This window comes from Solanum lycopersicum, chromosome 5 (assembly GCF_036512215.1).
Source record: "Solanum lycopersicum chromosome 5, SLM_r2.1".
NCBI classification, from domain to species: Eukaryota; Viridiplantae; Streptophyta; class Magnoliopsida; order Solanales; family Solanaceae; genus Solanum; species Solanum lycopersicum.
In genome coordinates this window covers 1,100,953-1,118,931 of record NC_090804.1, presented here as the reverse complement: position 1 = coordinate 1,118,931, position 17,979 = coordinate 1,100,953, and the positions used below count along the sequence as shown (strand labels likewise).

Genomic DNA, 17,979 nt, shown 5'->3' with positions numbered 1-17,979 from the left:
TGGATTGAGTTTGTTGTAATAATAATTCCAGAAATCCTAAGTTATTTAGGTTTTGTTATTTTTCATATTTATTTAATTAATGTTTAATTAGAATTTGTCTATCCTAGTTCATTTAGGAATATGTTTTACTTTCGTTTCTTAATTTTTTAAATAGAGATGTTACTGGTTATTTTCAACATACAAAAATATACAGAAAAGAAAAATCTATATAGAAACATAGAAAAGTTAAATTAAGATTAATTTTTTCATCCAAATACTTAATTAATGTTTAGTTAGGATTTGTTTGTCCTAATTCTTATAGGAATAGATATTCTCATCCCAGTTTAATTTGATTTCTTACTCTCTTTTATAAATAGTAAAGTTACTAGTTATTTTCAACATACCAAAATCTATCGAAAAAGATAAGAAGTTGAATTAAGATTCAGCAACCATTAGACTATAAATTAAAATATTTTCCTTCGAATCTGTGAAACGGAATGATTGGAAATACAATCAAGAGTTTTATGTGTAAAAGGAATTATGGCATTAGATCTTATATCAATGAAGCTGATTTGCCTCCATCAAAGCGGAAGAGATTCGAAAATCTCCCTGTTCGCAGCAAGAAGAATAAAACAGAGATGAATAACGATTTAACTGAACCAAAGTTGTTGGGAGTTTCATTGATGGATTATTTCTCTATAGAGCAATTGAAGAATCATATTCGTAATCTCAGATCAACTGAAACTATGAGTGAACGTTCTGTGACTAACAATGTCTGCCAGTTATGTAGCATGGACAGTCTCGATTTTGTTCCAACACCTATACATTGTTCGTCATGTTATAAATGTATCAAGCGCAACTTGATTTATTATTGGGCTGTGGATGAATCTGATAGACGACACTGCTATTGTAATAATTGTTTCAGGAAGTGTAGTGACGATGATAATGTACTCGGTAAAAATAAGTTTCAGAAGGCTAAAAATAACTATAGAAATGAAGAACCGTGGGTACAGTGTGATAAGTGTGAATGTTGGCAACATCAAGTATGTGGTCTTTATAATGCTAACGAAGATTTAGAAGGACAAGCTAAGTACATATGTCCATTTTGTCGTTTAAAGGAGATCGAAGCAGGAGAGCATAAGCCTTTACCAGTTTCTATCGGAGCTCAACATCTTCCGAGAACTATGCTTAGTGATCACATTGAGCAGAGACTGTTCAGGCGCCTCGAGCTAGATAGAAACGAAAGAGCTAAATATGATGACGAGGTACCTGCTGCAGCAGATCTAACAGTCAGAGTAGTACTGTCAGTTAACAGAAATTTGAAACTGAATCAGCAATTTCTAGATATTTTTCAGAATGATGAATATCCTCCGGAGTTTCAGTACAAATCGAAGTTGATTCTGTTATTCCAAAAAATTGGAGGGGTAGATGTTTGCCTCTTCGGAATGTATGTACAAGAGTTTGGATCAGAATGTGCCTCTCCAAATAGACGTTGCGTCTATATATCATATCTCGATTCAATCAACTACTTTACACCTGATGTTAGAACTGTGAAAGGAGAAACTTTAAGAACTTTTGTATACCATGAAATACTTATCGGATACATGGATTACTGCAAGAAACGAGGCTTTACAGCTTGTTATTTATGGGCTTGCCCGTCGTTAAAAGGTGAAGACTACATCTTCTATTGCCATCCTAAATCTCAGAAAACACCGAAACCAGAGAAGCTCCGGTTGTGGTACAAGTCAATGTTAAGGAAAGCATCTGAAGAGGGTATCGTAGTGAACCATACTAACTTATATGATCAATTTTTTGGTCCGAGTACAAGGAACAGTGCTGCTCATTTGCCATATTTTAACGGAGACTATTGGTCTGGTGCTGCAGAAGAAATAATTAGGAATATTGAGAAAGAGAACAGAGCGGATAAAGCTAAAAAGCTAATGACAAAGAGTAGTTTAAAAGCAATTGGAAACGACAATGTTTATGCAGATGCGACTAAAGATATTCTAGTGATGCAAAAGTTAGGGCAAACGATCTTACCCGTGAAAAAAGAGTTCATCGTTGTAAATTTACGTTTTGTGTGCATAAACTGTCAACAAGTAATAGTATCAGAACGTCGATGGTCTTGTAAGCAATGCAAAAGCTTTCATATTTGTAACAAGTGTGTCGCGTTGCAGAAAACACACCGTTCCAGTAGTGGAGACGAGCATTTACTTTCTGAGATTGTGATGGAGGAGGACGATATACCTGTTAGCACCGAAGACCAGGATGCTATTATTGAAAATGACATTTTCGAGAATAGGCATTCTGTTTTAAGCTTCTGTGAGAAAAATCACTATCAATTTGATTCACTTCGTCGTGCCAAGCATTCCTCAATGATGATATTGTATCATCTCTACAAAAACATTCACCTGTCCTTCGAAAAGGAACATTTCGAGGGTCATGGAGCATTGAAGGTCAAATTAATGGGTGCACTGGTGCATGCATCACAATGCTGTGCAACTCTAAGTAATCACTGCTCGTTCTCAGGATGCATCAAAGTTAGGCAACTTTTTCAACATGTAAGCCGGTGTAGTCATAGAGTTGCAGGGGGGTGTGCGCTTTGTCGCAAAATTTGGTCCTTACTGCATTGGCATTCACAGACATGTCGAGATACCAGTTGCATAGTTCCCCGTTGCAAGGATATTAAAAAGCATGGCGTGGCCTATAGTTAGGAATAGGTTTCCAATTGAACACCCTTAGTCGGAAAATTACACTGTATATACAAGTGAAATGATACTAGTACTGGTCCGAGATGTTCGATGAAATCTCGGAGGGTTTATAAGGAATCACAAGCTCAAAGGCCAGCATTATTTGTTATGCCTATTTTCATCTCTGATAGCTGTAATTTCTTATGCTGAATTGAGATTAAAAAGGAAAGTTTGCTTTCCATTATGTATCTGTATAATGGTTTTTATTTTATGTTTTCCTAATATATGTAACTAATTTATGTATTCTTTTGAAAAGGCATCTCAAAAATTTCATAAAACTTCAAACACAACCTTTGTCAAAGTCACCGTTTGACGTTTCTAGTGATCAAATTCATTGCAAGAAGGTCAAAAAACACGCTACTAACAACTTATAAAGGAACACAATTGTACTCACATATATTCATCGAGATAAAAACTTTATTTAATCTCATTTTAATTCTCATTACTTTAAAATTTGTTGCAAATGAGATAACTAAACTAATCACGAGTAAAGTCATAAATAAGAGGGAAGAGAAAAAAACATATACAAAGATATATTATTAAACACCTTAAGTATTACAACACAAGAGATTAAAATGAGAGGAAATTAATCAAACCATTTTATAATAAGTTGAATTTGATAGACTCATCACATCTTTTATTTGATTATAATAAAGAAGGAAATTATGAATGCAACAAGTGCTAACACAAGTGTTGGAGATGAGTTGGTGGAGCCAATATTAGAGTCATTATAGGAGCCTCCATATTGTGCTGTTGCAATAGCCACCAACATGCCAAAAAATAAAATAATTGTAGCTAAAACCCTAAAACCCATGCTTAATTAAACTCTATTTGATATTCCAACAAAGCTCCTTGCTTGCTTTATATAGAGAAGTCATATTTACAAGTTAATATAATAATCCATTGCTAGCTAGCTTTCCCTTAGTAGGTGACATTATATAATAAATTGGTCTAATTTTTTAAATTTGTCTTTCACCTCTCATCGTGATGGACAGAGGCGAAGCCAGAAATAGGAGTACACATAAAGTCTTACCTGCTTTTCCAACAAGAGAAATTCTATCCTATTAATTAGATTCTTGATCAAAAGATCTTTACGACCACCACAGCTATATAAAAACATTTAAACTACATCAAAATGCATACAAAGAAAAGTATACAAAGAGGCAAAAATATTAGACAAGATATTTTTTATCTGTTCAAGTTTTGATGGATAGAGTCACTCGATATTTATACTGATAAAAGATAATAATTTTTTTTTTTATAATATTAATTGAGATGTGCACACTATTTTGAACAGTCAAAAACTTACGTTATAAGAAAAGAAAAGTTAGGTTGAACCATTATTTTCGAGTAGATGTTAATTTTATACATTGTTAACAACCTTGATAATGATTATCCTTACTTGAACTAGTTTTGATTGCTTATTCTCTTGTTAATAAAACCTAACGTGGTTTGTCTTTGTTATATAATATGCCTGCACAACTTATATTCCTAAGAACGTGGGTATAAATAAGTCAATACAAAAAAGTATTATTTGAGAAAAGTAGGTGATGTTTGTTCAATTAAAGGTTTTGAATATCAAATGATTGTAATTTGTAGCCTACTAATATTATTATTATTTTTATTCAAATGTTTGGTATTTATATTAAATTCCTACTAGATTAGAATTCATTTGTGCCAAAAGTCTCACTTTGAGATTAAAACGCTTCCTAACAAAGGTCACTCCGTATTCAGGAGAGAAATCAAACTCAAGGCATCTGATTAATAATAAGAGTACTTTTACCCTTCTATCACAATTTTTATCGGTGCAGCCTACTATATTAGTTTAGTATAATAAGTAATTCATGGGAAAATTACGCGGTTACGCAAACTTGTACTACTTAATTTCTCATTATATCTATAGTTTGTAATAATCACTACTCGCGACTAACATTATACATTAATTATGTGGACTGAATTCGAGTCTGTATAATTAGTCACGTTTGTATATGTATAATTCGCCAGAATATACAAATACATATGTATAATAACATACAATTATCTAACTAATATACATATACAATTCACCTCTCTCCCACTCTTTGCCTTCTATAGATCGCATCTCTCCTCCCTTTCCCAATCTCGCTCGCCTCTCTCTTCTCTCTCCCAATCTCGTTTACCATATATACAAGTGCATATGTATAATATACTATTATCTAATCGATATACATTTACAACTGACCTTCCTCCCACTCTATGTCCTCTCTCGCTCGTCTCTCTCCTCCCTCTCCCTATCACTTGTCATATATATACAAATACATATGTATAATATACAATTGTCTAACCAATATACATATACAACTCACTTCTCTCCCACTATTTGCCCTCTCTCGCTCACCTATCTACTTTCTCTCCCGGTCTCGATCGCCTCTCTCATCTCTATAACATGTAGCTACGAATTATAAATATCAGACTATAGCTATTGAGAGTAACAAAGCTATTTTTGAATGACTATATGTGAAAGTTCCTCTTTTGATTAGTTGCGTAATTTTTGGCCCAACCCCTTGACCCAAATCTACCCAGTTTGGTCCAATATATTTTTGGGCTAGATTTATAACCGGCTTAGGCCCAAATATTCTGTCAGATCATCATCACTGCAACGCCGCGCTTTATCTCCTCTTCTGGAACTCTCTCTTCGTTCCTCTCACAGTCTCACTCACTCATTGAGTCTCTCCATGGGCTCATCTTCTACATTCTCTCTGTGTTCTCATCCGACGGTACTTTTCTCTACTTTGTTAACTTACTCGAACTTACAATTATGATTAAATTCTCACTTTTTTTTCGTTAATTTTTAGGTGAATTTTGAATTTAATGGTAGAAAAGTTGGATACGGATTGCAGAAATCGTTGAGTAGTTCATCCAGTTATTGTTTGATTCATATTTCGCCGATTAGTATAAGTAGTAGAAGAAGAAAATGCGTGCAATTGAGACGTGTAACTGTTAGAGCTGCTTCGTCGTCTAGTACTGGTTCGAGACGTTCGATGAGTACTCGGAGAGTTTACAAGGAATCACAAGCTCAAACGCCAGCATTACCTGTTGACAGAATTGTTTCGTTTGTTGTGCCCGCTGGTGCTTTTGTGGTTATCTCTTTTGGTATTGATATTTTGCCTATTTTCATCTCTGATAGCTTTTTCTTATGCTGAATTGAGCTTGCGCTTGAGTACATTTGATTATCATTACTAGTGATTGAGCTTGCGCTTGAGTACATTTGATTATCATTACTAGTGTTGGAGCAATAAATAAAATAAGGAGTTAAAAATTGCTACTTCTGCCTTTTAACTTGATAGCGAAAAAGAAGAATTTTGAATTTGTGGTCTAAAATACTAATACTTGATTACATGTGCACCTATACATCATCCGAGAGATTTCCTTCCGGTGGTTTAATTATAGCTTCCTTTACATGTGTTGAAAAACACTTTCTTTCATTATTCAATTACCAGTAACCTTTAGTTGACAAAAATTTCAACTTTCAACCTTCTTTTCTTTTCCATGATCATCCACTACTAATTAGGGTGACTGCTTATGTTCTACTTACTTTTCTAGTTATTTGACCATCCTGAATATGAAGGAGCATGCTTGAGGTTTAGTGAATAGGTAAAAATGTTGTGTAAGATATTCTTAATAATTATGTTTTATTAGTTGGGAGCGCGGTATTAGTAAAGTTTCCTTCTTAATTTAGTTCAGAATTTCTATATGCGGAGCTCCTTGAATGCGGTTAAACCTTTAATTACAAGAGCTCATTTCTCTCTTCTTTTTTTACAATGTCAAATTCTAATAAACAGTTAATCAAACACTGGTACTGTTGCATCTAATTTTTCTTAACATTCAAAGTTCTTACATTTCCATATCCAAAGATGTTGCTCCATACTTCTATTCTATATGATGCGGCTGAATTCCTCTTTCATTGCAAATTACCTCTATGAATAACTCTGAGCTCTTTCTGCCCAAAAAATTGAGGAGCTGCTTAACTTGCATCTGCAGATAGAATAAGTTTCTTAGTTTTACCACAGTGTTGCGCTGGTTCAGTCATTGACTATGGGCCCTGGCCATTTCTATTGCTGCACCCTTCCCAATGAACTCGTTATAAGTTATATCCTCTTCCACCTGGCATCCTTTCTCGCGGAGGTTGAATCTTGTGAAAATGTGGCTGCTAGACTGAAGATCTTCCTCTTATGAATTGTGACTGATATAGAGATCTTAAGTAGAAGGAAGATTCTCTATATCGTACTAATCTATGTGTTCAGTTGACAGTTTTGTGGAAGCTGGTGGAGAAAATTCTTCTACCCAAACCAGCCAATACTACATCAGAAGAAAGCAAGTCTACTCAGGGATTGAAGTGGTCCATTGCCGCTGGGACAAACTTGTTGCCTGGTTTTGGTGCAAAGATTGAAAGAGAATCCAAGCTGAGGCTTAATGACTTTGCTAAAGAGCTTAGATCTTTCAGCATTGTTGACATGTCAGGTAAAATTGCAGTCAGTTCTGGCTCAGCTGCTTCAAATATTAAAGTTGGTGGTCGTCAATGCTAAATGCTTTCATAATGAATATCTTCCTTTTTTATACCTTTGATCAAAAACTTTCTATCATGTGTAATTTTCAGAAATGTGATCACGATGTTAAAGGATTTGCCTTGACTTATTAAATTCTCAAGTCCCTGTTCCACCTCTTTAGAAAGTTCAACATATAAAGACCAAAGCTTTACCTTGATTTATGATTGAAAAACATGTTCTGCATACTGATAGTGTCTGAAGGAAATCTTCCAAACTTGTTTCATTTATAAGCTTCCCCCACCAAGTGCGCGTCACACCAAAACCAAAGTTTTTCTGCATCTTCCTTGTATTGTGATTCTACATGCTTTGCATACTGATTAAGGATTAATTTTGCAAGTCGCGAGAGGTATTGGGTTGAACGTTTTAGGCTTTGGCAGGTCGTAACTTTGGAGACGAGGGGCTCTTTTTCCTAGCAGAGAGTTTAGCATATAATCAGGTAATGTCTTTTGTCCCCCCTCTCTGTTATCAGTGTAGAGTATGCCATTATTTATTACGGTCCATCCTGTTGACTCAAGAGGATGAAACCATAATGCTGTAATGCAGACAAGTAAAAATACAATCTTTAGCTTCTTTTTTTCTGGAAGTATGTTTTTGCGCAAGTTTGGTTCCTTTACCAATGTACACTGCATTTCCTTTCATGTGATTTCCAGACAGCTGAGGAAGTAAACTTTGCTGCTAATGGAATAACTGCAGATGGATTGAAGGCCTTTGATGGTATATTGCAATCAAATATTGCTCTAAAGACTCTTAACCTATCTGGAAATGCTATTGGGGATGAAGGAGCCAAGGTAATGCACAGATGATAGGTGAAAATCCAAAGCAGTGAGTTCTTGGAATACAGATGACTAATAAGCAGATCCTAACTTTCTCTTTGCACTTGGTCTAACTGTTATACCAAATTAACATGTGTATTTTAATATCATGCTTTGTATTGTATTTCTCATCTCCACCTTGGCACTTCAGGATCAATCATGACTATTTGGTGTTAATTTATGTTTGCAGTGTCTATGTGATATACTGGCAAATAACTCTGGTATTCAAAAGCTCCAGTTGAACAGCACTGGCTTAGGAGATGAGGTCTTGAACATGCCTTTAGCATTAAATTAAAGTTCTGTTGCTAACTTGCGATGGTATTTTCTGCTTTCTGGTAAATTATTGCCTAAATTTCTCTGCAATGGTTTGTCTGAATTTTACAGGGAGCCAAAGCCATCGGTGAAATGCTGAAAAAAAATTCAACCTTGCGTGTTCTTGAACTAAACAATAATCTGATTGACTATTCTGTATGTTATTATGCAGAACTTGTGATTTGTATTTCCTAGTTATTATCATCTCGGTTTCTGAAGGAAAACATGTTTGATTTGGATATGGAATAGGGATTTTCAGGTCTTGCTGGATCACTTCTTGAGAATAAAACTTTACAATCCTTGCATCTCAAGTAAGCAAAATTTGTTCTGCTGTCTTCTGTGCCCATCCTCATTTGTCATATGTCAAACGTAGCAGTTAATTATTTGTTTTTGCTTTATTGGTTTGGAGGGGGAGGGTGGGGGTGGGGGAGAAAGACGTGGATTTTAATTTGTGAGGGAAGGCATATTAATTTTTATTTCCCTTATATCTTTTAATTATGTGCTTTAATTAACTGTTCAGCGGCAATTATGGTGGTGCTTTAGGGGCTGCAGCACTGGCTAAAGGCTTGGAGAGCAATAAGTCCTTGAGGGTATATTTCTAATCAATTCCTTCCTCCCACTGTGACCCTTCGCCTTTTGCTCTTTTTTCTGTTCTTGTAATTTGACTTAGCAAATAATTGAGCTTTTTGTTAGCCTTGATATCTTGCTTCTGTGTCATTGCAATGTTTCTTGTTATTCAACTTCTGCACTCATATTTCCTTCCTTTTTAATTTTTTTTGGAAACAACCTCCCTACCTCTACAAGGTATGAGTAAGGTCTTGTTGTTGTTATTCATGTTTCCATTTGATTGTATAGAAGAGCTTTTCTTTTCAAATTTTTCGATTTCCTCTGTGTCTGCTGACACTGTGATTAACTGTGAAATGCCCTCATGTTATTAAATAAACTTCTTTCGGCGGTTTCATAATGTTCCTCACCAACAATCCGAGGTTGAAGCTAGATCTGTTCTGCCCAAAATGGGAATGGGCTACTATTTACATATTACTGTATATCATAAACATGCACCTGCTATTCAAATGTGTTTGAAAAGATTTTTTATATGCAGGAACTTTATTTGCAGGGGAACTCTGTTGGCGATGAAGGAGTACGGGCATTAATCTCTGGCCTGTCTTTGCGTAAAGGTTTGCTTATTGGATATCATTAACCATTCTCTTTAAACATATATTGGCGTTGTGTCCTTTGCATCTTTTTTGAAAGGTCACCATTATATGTCTGCAGGGAAACTTGTCTTACTTGACCTTGCCAACAATTCAATTACTGCAAGAGGAGCATTTCATGTTGCCGAATACGTCAAAAAAAGCAAAAGCTTACTGTGGTTGAATCTCTATATGAATGACATTAAAGATGAGGTAATTGAACCACTTAAAACTTTCACAGTTTTCTTCCTTTATTATGTAAAAGACTCTTCTCAGCTAACCAAGCTTTTCACTTGAGAAACCAAACGTGTCCATTTTTGCATAGACGATGTATTTATTTTATCCACAGTTATATTTGAAGGATAAAGTTTAACCTGTCCCCATAAATAAGGTATTTGATTTCTTACGTCGCAGATCCAGACTCGATCTCTTGATATGCATTGACTTTCCCTTCTTTTTTTCTCCATTTACATCATATCCATCAGGGAGCTGAAAAGATTGCAGAAGCTTTGAAGGAGAACCGCTCGATAACTAATGTTGATCTTGTGAGAATTGTTTCTTCTTTTCTATTTTATTTAATATTTTCTTGTTTTTGTTCACGGAAGAGGTTGGGTTTCTTAATCTTACCAGAGCATTATTTTCTATTTGCTCTTATTGCTGAAATTCTGTGAATTTTACAGGGGGGCAATGACATACATGCTAAGGGTATTAGTGCCATAGCAGAAGTTCTGAAAGATAATTCTGTCATTACCTCCGTGAGTTCATCTTACTTTTACCGATTTATTGGACCAAATCAAATACATTATCTTTAAAATTTCTCACAAACAGTTAGAACTTGGTTACAACCCCATTGGACCAGAGGGGGCAATGGCATTAGCAGAGGTACTCAAGTTTCATGGAAATGTGAAAGATCTCATGCTTGGTTGGTGTCAGGTAATACATTGATTGTTTCATATAGATGCCCCCTCTTTTGCAAACTTTTTTAGCGTGCTCAACTAATTTTGTTGCAGATCGGAGCCAAAGGTGCAGAACATTTTGCCGATATGTTGAAGTACAATAGTACCATATCAACTCTAGACTTGCGAGCCAATGGACTTAGAGACGAGGTTCATTCAAAGTTTATAGTTCTCCTATTCTGCCACAATCTTTAATTTCCCTCAAAAGTACATGAACTATATCCCTTTTCAGGGTGCAATCTGCCTTGCTCGGAGTTTGAAAGTAGTCAATGAATCTTTGATGACACTCAATTTAGGGTTCAATGAAATTAGAGTATGCAACTCTTTTCCAGTACAAGTACAACCACCTGTCTTGATAAAGGTATCATCTTGTATTAACTTAGTTTCTCTTGCGCACAGGATGAAGGAGCTTTTTCTATCGCTCAAGCACTTAAAGCAAATGAAGATGTTAGACTCACATCTTTAAATCTTGCCAGTAACTTCCTCACCAAATTAGGACAGGTAACTTCAAATGATATAACATTACTCTCTTATTTTACCTGTTTTACGCGATTTTTTGTTCCTTACAATATCCGGACGGATTTCCGAATTTCAGACAGCTCTCACAGATGCAAGAGACCATGTATTTGAGATGACTGAGAAGGAGCTTGCTGTTATGTTCTAAAATACCACATTCCTTAGATCAGATTTATTTTTCTCCCTGCTTTCATTCTTGAGGTTGGGGCAGGGCTGCATAGGTGAGTATTTTTTTTTCTTTTACCAATGATATTCCTAAGAGTCCGACCTCAGCTCCCCTTTGTGACTGAATCATTTTGAGCGGGGGGACGGTGGAAATTTTGATAAATAACATTCCGTTTCTGAAACATTAGTGGCAAGTATATAGAGATTACTTCTATTCACCATTTCATATTCATTCTCTAGTTTGAAACTCTTGTGAGTTGTTCTTTTACGCTTATTTTCGTGTTGCAGGACAGAATTAACTTACTTTTAGTTTGTCATTCAACTGTTTTAAAGTAATATGATAATTGTGCTGTGTTCTAAATGCTAATCCATCCCCTCGAAAAAAAATACAGAGGGATATGTTAAATTTATTTGGTCATTTTAGTAGTTTGAAAAAATTTACATGAACTTGTAAAGTTTTCAAAAAACAAAAAAACAGAATTTAGCTGGATAAGTTTGGCCAGCTGGGGTTTTCAGTCTTTAAGAATTCAGTGGATAACTCTTCAAAATTACTTTGAACAGCGTGTTTTCAGGACAGAGCTGATGAATATGAAATGTGTCTAACCTCTCTAAATGACATGTCAAATGAATATGTCGTAGAGGCGGATTTAAAATTTTAAATTACGTAAGAATAATAATTAATGGAAGTAAAATAATAATTATCTTTTGTATTTTTTGTCTCTTTGTACGTACTGTTTTTTTTTTGAGGCAAGTAGTGCAGATTTTGAGGAAGCTCCATCTCAAACACTACATCACTAAGCGGTTTTATATGTCATCGTTTTATTTTCATGTTCTACTCTTTTTCTTCTCTTGTATATATTAAATTCTTAGCTAAATTGAGTATATCGAAAATAACCTCTTTATTTTACTGGGCGGAGCAAATATTCCAATTGCAACCCACAGAAGATGTGATGGCCACTTAGTAAAGTTTGTTAAATTCAGCAGCTTTACATTGAATCTTTGTTTTGGCATGCCACATTTGTTTGTCTATTGTCTGTCTCAAGCCTGTTTCTAGGACCATTGCGTTGAGTTTAGAGCCCACTGAAACTTCTAAATTTGCCAAAAAATACAGAAATATTCTTATAATATATTAATATAATATTCAATATACCTTTAAATTTAGTCAAATCAATTTTTAAAAAACGTAGCATGACAGTTAAAAAGTGGACAGCGGGACTATAAAACTATATATCTATTTTTATTTTTTACATTATCATTTTTAGTTCTAAACTCTTATTAATAACTACAATCATTTTTCCAATACATTAAATATAAAAATATATTTGAGGAATATAATAAAATGATTACTCATTTTTTAACATGTTAAGATAATGAGTAATGACAGATTAAAAAAGAGATAGATTAATTAATTCTTCCACTTCATTCATTAGTGTTTGCTTTAAGAATCTCTACTCTTTTGCTGTACATCTCCCATTATGAGTACCACATGTTCCTTCCATCAAATTTTGAAAATAGTTAAAAATTGTTATTTGAAGTAGATCCAAATTTACCTATTGTTATGTTTTTGGTTTAAAAAAAATATATTTTTGACTAAAAATGACTTAAATTAGTTAAATAATTTAATTTATAGAAATGAACTTTGAATCTACTTCAATCTTAAAAATTAGCTCATGAAAAAAGCATTATACAATTGTTCGAACACACTCTTCTTACTAATGATTGTTCCGTAAACTTTTATTGGAGATTATGATATTACTTTAACTATTCTAAATGATATTTTTGTTTATAATATCAATTCTATGTTTTATACAAAGTTGAGTTGTATTTCAAAACCTCCTAAACTAACCACAGTTTATTAGTTTAAAAATACTTAATATGTGTTTTGTTGTTAATTAATCCCTTAAAAAATTATAACACTTCTCCTATCTCAATATTAGAATTCTTATTTTGTATATAACAATAACAACAAAAGAAAGAAAAGAAGTACTCAATATAAGGAATTCTAAGAGTCAAGAGTTTAAAAGGTATAAAATATTAATAAAAATTTTAAAACGGTATATAAAATTTTATATTAACCAGAACAGTACAACAACAATTTCCTCCGTCGGAAAAAGCAAAATCGCTGCTAGGCATCGATTTTTATTTTATTTTATTTTTTTAAAATTGATTTTCTTTAATTTTTTCTTTTAAAAAATCACATTCTACAAAATCGCTCCAGCGGAGGTTTTCCAACGATTTCACCATTTTAATTAATATAAAATTTTATATACCGTTTTAAAATTTTTATTAATATTTTATAACCTTTAAACTTCGAACTCAGAAATTCAAGATTATTCTAACTTCTAAATTTTTTTAATATAATTCACTTTTAATATGAAGTATTTACTCTAAATAAAACTTTTCGATACGAATCATAATTAATTAATCAGACTACAATATACCTACTTAATTAAAAGAAGGTAAGGATTGACTAGTCCACTTTATGATCTGTTATTTAAAGTAAAAACTAGGGGCAATTAGATCACAAGATTCCTATAAATTGTTGGGCACTGACTTTGTTACACCCCCCAAAAAATAAAAAGTAACAAAGTAGTCATCACAAACTACAAGAAAAAAACTTAGGCAAAATACCAAAAATAAAATATTTCATTCAAAAACTCAAAAAAAAAAAAAATGTCTTCAAGATTGCTTCTTATTTTCACCTTCTTCCTCTTCTGCCTACTACAAGTAAAATTTTTGAACCATTAATTAGTTAATCACCTAACTCTTTTATGATTTTGTTGTTAAAACTATCTTTTTGTGTGTTAGTACTAGTCTAATTATATGTATTAATGTTCTTTGCTTGTAGGTCTCTTCTGATATTGACATTGAAGACCACCAAAATCAGGTACTTCACTTTACTCTTTTTTTAAAAATTATTTAACCAAAAAAAATGATAATTTAAACTAAACATCATAGAAATTATTTGTCCTAATTAACATATGTGAAAATAAGAGTAAAAAAAGGTATATTAAGAGTGTCTCACACTAGTAGTGTTACCTCCTGTTGTTTTAATTTGTTTGTCGTAATTTTGATAATTTTTTTGTTTTAATTTTTCACGTGATATGTTTTAGGGACGAGAATAATTCTCTTTTTTACCCTCTTAATTGTTCATATTGGTTTTGCAAATCTTTGTTAGGTGGTGAAAGGAGGTAACAGGAGACTCTTGCCATATGTGGGTAAGTTTCATTTCTCAATATATTTTAATTGAAAAGAAAATAATAAGACACTATTTTCATTAGATGCTAACAAATTTTATGAATAAATTGTTTTTTTGTTTGTATAGAAAAAAGAATAATTTATCTACGTTTTATATCATATATAAATAATAATACTTATTATCAGAACTATAACAAATCATTATTTATATTAATATAAAATGTACATAAATTGTTTTTTTTTGAAAATGACTAAAGTAGCCTTGGAACTTTTTTCAGATTTTGTAAATTTATATGCATCTCTTTAATAAAGAAAAAAAAAGGACATAAATGGTGAAAGTTGAAAATGAGAGAGAAATATTAAAGATTTTTCGTTAAACCAAAAGTTTTTATAAAACTAATAACCATAAGTCAAAAGAATGACCAATTTATGACAATAAGCACTTAACTATACTTTCTCTTTTTGTAATAAGATAAAATCAGAACGCGTAATTTGATCAGCTTAGAAACTTAGTCAAACACTCGAAGAGAATTCAAAGAGTTTGTTCGATTTATTATTGTTTTTTTTAAAAAAATAATAAATAAATAAACAGATTGTGGAGGACTATGCAAAGTGAGATGTAGCAAGCACTCAAGACCAAATTTATGTAGCAGAGCTTGTGGGACTTGTTGTATGAGGTGCAAATGTGTTCCTCCAGGCACTTTCGGTAATAGAGAAATTTGTGGCAAATGCTACACAGACATGACTACTCATGGAAACAAGACAAAGTGCCCTTAACTTATAATAAGAAGTAATTTTTGATGTAATGTTGTGATGATGGTTCTCTGTATGTCGTTTGGTAGTTGGTTAGAATTATGCGAGTATGTCACATTCGATGTATTATTTTACGTATGTGCTAGAGGGATTAGTTATATGTGTTTTATCATTCACGTTTATCTGTCATAGTTTGACTTGACATAGATACCTGTCAAACTATTTCTTATTATATGATGTTTTAGAACATAACAACTAATACAGAACATAAGGAATAATTCTAATCCAAATTATAAATGTACAATTAACACAAAAAATTAAAAGTAACTTCCAATTTCAAAAGGTCAATACATGATGAGAAAATTTAAAAATCATATAATATAATCTTCATTGCTCCCTCCATGAAATTAACAATAACAATAAAACCAATAACTAATATCTACTACTACATTTATCAAACTAAGTTTAGACTCTCCACAAACTCATTAATAGCCTTGTCTGAGCTACCTCCTTCACTAACTGTTTTTTTAGCCAAATCTCTCCATTTTGTAGCATTTTTTCTAATCTCATCACTCTTTTCTCCTTCCATTACCTCTTTTAAACAAAACAACAACTCTTCTCTTTTGACAATTCCTAACATGTCATCCAACTTAGGTCTCACACCAATCTCCCATATCTCATCAATAAACTTTGCATCCGTCATTTGATCCGAAAATTGTGGCATAGCCACCATTGGCACGCCGAGGCTTAGTCCTTCCAGCGTCGAGTTCCATCCACAGTGAGTTACAAAACAACCAATGGCTTGATTCGCTAGCGTCTCGAGCTGATTGCACCATGACACAATGAGTCCTTTACCTATTGTGGATTCTATGAATCCTTTAGGCAATTTGCATTTTTCAATATCTCTTACAACCCAAAGGAAATCCATGTTGCTTCCTAGTAAAGCATATGCTATTTCTTCTATTTGTTTTTGGGTAAGTGATACCATACTTCCAAATGAAATCATTTATTATGTCATGTGGTAGTTTGACAGATCGATAATGTATAGAAATGTATCTAAGCAAATAAAAAAATAATTTTAATAATTTAAAAATAACTAATAATCTTACTGACGGAGATATTTTGAAAGATTCATTTATGTGCGGTGGGAATCATATATTTTGTTGCATTATAATAGTTTGTGCCCCCTATCTTTTTGTCACTTTTATGATTCTTTGTCTGGCATCTTGATTTATTTTTTCACGATTTGATTGGTTTATGTATTATCACCGACTTTTCGTGATAAAATTTTTCAAAAGTTAAAAAAAAATTTCTTTTAACTCTTTAATTAGTTTTTTTTACATGTCTAAAGATTACGAAATTATACGATATTTTGATATATTCTGTATATTTTTAGTTTAAGATTATAGAATTCAAAAATTTTTAGTCGTAATCAGAAAAACAAATTGAAACGATTGTTTTTTCATAAATTGAAAAGGTAGTTGTTCTCTCAAAAGCACTTTTAGTTATAGAACATTGGTCAAACATAAATTACTGCTACAATATTGCTTTAATATGGTAGAATCGAAATATTTTTCAGATTGATTAGTCAAATACGAATTGTTATGAATATAAACTTTTTTTTTGTTTTTGTGTAAAAAATTTCAGATAGCAAGAGGAGTTTCAGAGTTTTGGCCAGCAAAGTTGATAGGACCAATGGTGCCATCATCATATTTAGATGGAAGAATAGAAAATGACAAAGGATATGGAGCAAGTCTATGGAAACCCCTTAGTGAAGAATGTGTCAATTGGCTAAAAACAAAGCCAAAAAGATCAATAATTTACATTTCATTTGGAAGTATGGTATCACTTACACAAAAACAAATAGAAGAAATAGCATATGCTTTACTAGGAAGCAACATGGATTTCCTTTGGGTTGTAAGAGATATTGAAAAATGCAAATTGCCTAAAGGATTCATAGAATCCACAATAGGTAAAGGACTCATTGTGTCATGGTGCAATCAGCTCGAGACGCTAGCGAATCAAGCCATTGGTTGTTTTGTAACTCACTGTGGATGGAACTCGACGCTGGAAGGACTAAGCCTCGGCGTGCCAATGGTGGCTATGCCACAATTTTCGGATCAAATGACGGATGCAAAGTTTATTGATGAGATATGGGAGATTGGTGTGAGACCTAAGTTGGATGACATGTTAGGAATTGTCAAAAGAGAAGAGTTGTTGTTTTGTTTAAAAGAGGTAATGGAAGGAGAAAAGAGTGATGAGATTAGAAAAAATGCTACAAAATGGAGAGATTTGGCTAAAAAAACAGTTAGTGAAGGAGGTAGCTCAGACAAGGCTATTAATGAGTTTGTGGAGAGTCTAAACTTAGTTTGATAAATGAAGTACATGAAATCTTTGATTCGCCGTTGACTTATTTTAGTTACTTTTAAATATTTCTCTAGCGTTTAAGTAAAATAAAAAAAAATGTGTTTAAGCATTTGTTTTAAGCTAAAATGCTAATAAGCTAGCTCGTGGTCTATTATATTGTATTGTTTTCGTGGCTTATTAGCTCAATTGATTGCAACAAAATCAGATTATGTTAAACATGGAATTTTTTGTTTTATAATCGAGAAACATAGACCATAAAGACATGAGATCGATAGAAAGAAATCACGTAGCATATTTTGTTACTCAAACTTTTTTTATGTATTATTGTCTTTTAGAGTAAGTTTTAGATTTTGTCACAGCTAAAAAATTGTGACTTAGCACAAATATTGATT

At 32.9% G+C, this 17,979-nt stretch overlaps 4 protein-coding genes across 4 annotated transcripts; all 4 read left to right on the top strand.

The window, feature by feature from the left end:
• The first annotated feature begins 476 nt into the window (after positions 1-476).
• LOC101251677 (probable histone acetyltransferase HAC-like 1) lies at positions 477-2,693 on the top strand. Its single transcript, XM_004239312.1, has one exon. The coding sequence runs from the start codon at positions 477-479 to the stop codon at positions 2,691-2,693; it is 2,217 nt and encodes a 738-aa protein (XP_004239360.1).
• A 2,645-nt stretch (positions 2,694-5,338) lies between these two features.
• Positions 5,339-11,516, top strand: LOC101265540 (uncharacterized). The gene is made up of 18 exons (XM_004238665.4): positions 5,339-5,485; positions 5,564-5,861; positions 7,020-7,229; positions 7,693-7,751; positions 7,966-8,103; positions 8,318-8,392; positions 8,512-8,595; positions 8,689-8,750; positions 8,960-9,029; positions 9,542-9,617; positions 9,715-9,845; positions 10,118-10,177; positions 10,313-10,387; positions 10,461-10,565; positions 10,643-10,738; positions 10,821-10,901; positions 10,988-11,089; positions 11,184-11,516. Exons 1-18 carry the CDS (start codon positions 5,444-5,446, stop codon positions 11,250-11,252), a joined length of 1,833 nt encoding a protein of 610 aa, XP_004238713.1. The 5' UTR covers positions 5,339-5,443; the 3' UTR covers positions 11,253-11,516.
• Positions 11,517-13,812: 2,296 nt separating this feature from the next.
• Positions 13,813-15,426, top strand: LOC101265234 (snakin-2-like). The gene is made up of 4 exons (XM_004238664.5): positions 13,813-13,996; positions 14,118-14,156; positions 14,448-14,487; positions 15,060-15,426. Exons 1-4 carry the CDS (start codon positions 13,943-13,945, stop codon positions 15,242-15,244), a joined length of 318 nt encoding a protein of 105 aa, XP_004238712.1. The 5' UTR covers positions 13,813-13,942; the 3' UTR covers positions 15,245-15,426.
• A 104-nt stretch (positions 15,427-15,530) lies between these two features.
• Positions 15,531-17,620, top strand: LOC101251379 (UDP-glycosyltransferase 74B1-like). Its single transcript, XM_010322852.4, has 2 exons — positions 15,531-16,194; positions 16,868-17,620. The coding sequence occupies exons 1-2, from the start codon at positions 16,063-16,065 to the stop codon at positions 17,591-17,593; spliced, it is 858 nt and encodes a 285-aa protein (XP_010321154.4). The 5' UTR covers positions 15,531-16,062; the 3' UTR covers positions 17,594-17,620.
• The last annotated feature ends 359 nt before the right edge of the window (positions 17,621-17,979 follow it).

Bases quoted from the DNA above. Each gene is read 5' to 3' on its own strand.
- LOC101251379 (XM_010322852.4), top strand. From the start codon at position 16,063: ATGAGTCCTTTACCTATTGTGGATTCTATGAATCCTTTAGGCAATTTG. The intron at 16,195-16,867 runs GTAAGTGATACC...AAAAAATTTCAG, and splicing joins TTTCTTCTATTTGTTTTTGG to ATAGCAAGAGGAGTTTCAGA.
- LOC101265234 (XM_004238664.5), top strand. From the start codon at position 13,943: ATGTCTTCAAGATTGCTTCTTATTTTCACCTTCTTCCTCTTCTGCCTA. The intron at 14,157-14,447 runs GTACTTCACTTT...AATCTTTGTTAG, and splicing joins TTGAAGACCACCAAAATCAG to GTGGTGAAAGGAGGTAACAG. The intron at 14,488-15,059 runs GTAAGTTTCATT...ATAAATAAACAG, and splicing joins GAGACTCTTGCCATATGTGG to ATTGTGGAGGACTATGCAAA.
- LOC101251677 (XM_004239312.1), top strand. From the start codon at position 477: ATGATTGGAAATACAATCAAGAGTTTTATGTGTAAAAGGAATTATGGC.
- LOC101265540 (XM_004238665.4), top strand. From the start codon at position 5,444: ATGGGCTCATCTTCTACATTCTCTCTGTGTTCTCATCCGACG. The intron at 9,030-9,541 runs GTATATTTCTAA...TTTTATATGCAG, and splicing joins AGAGCAATAAGTCCTTGAGG to GAACTTTATTTGCAGGGGAA. The intron at 9,618-9,714 runs GTTTGCTTATTG...ATATGTCTGCAG, and splicing joins TGGCCTGTCTTTGCGTAAAG to GGAAACTTGTCTTACTTGAC.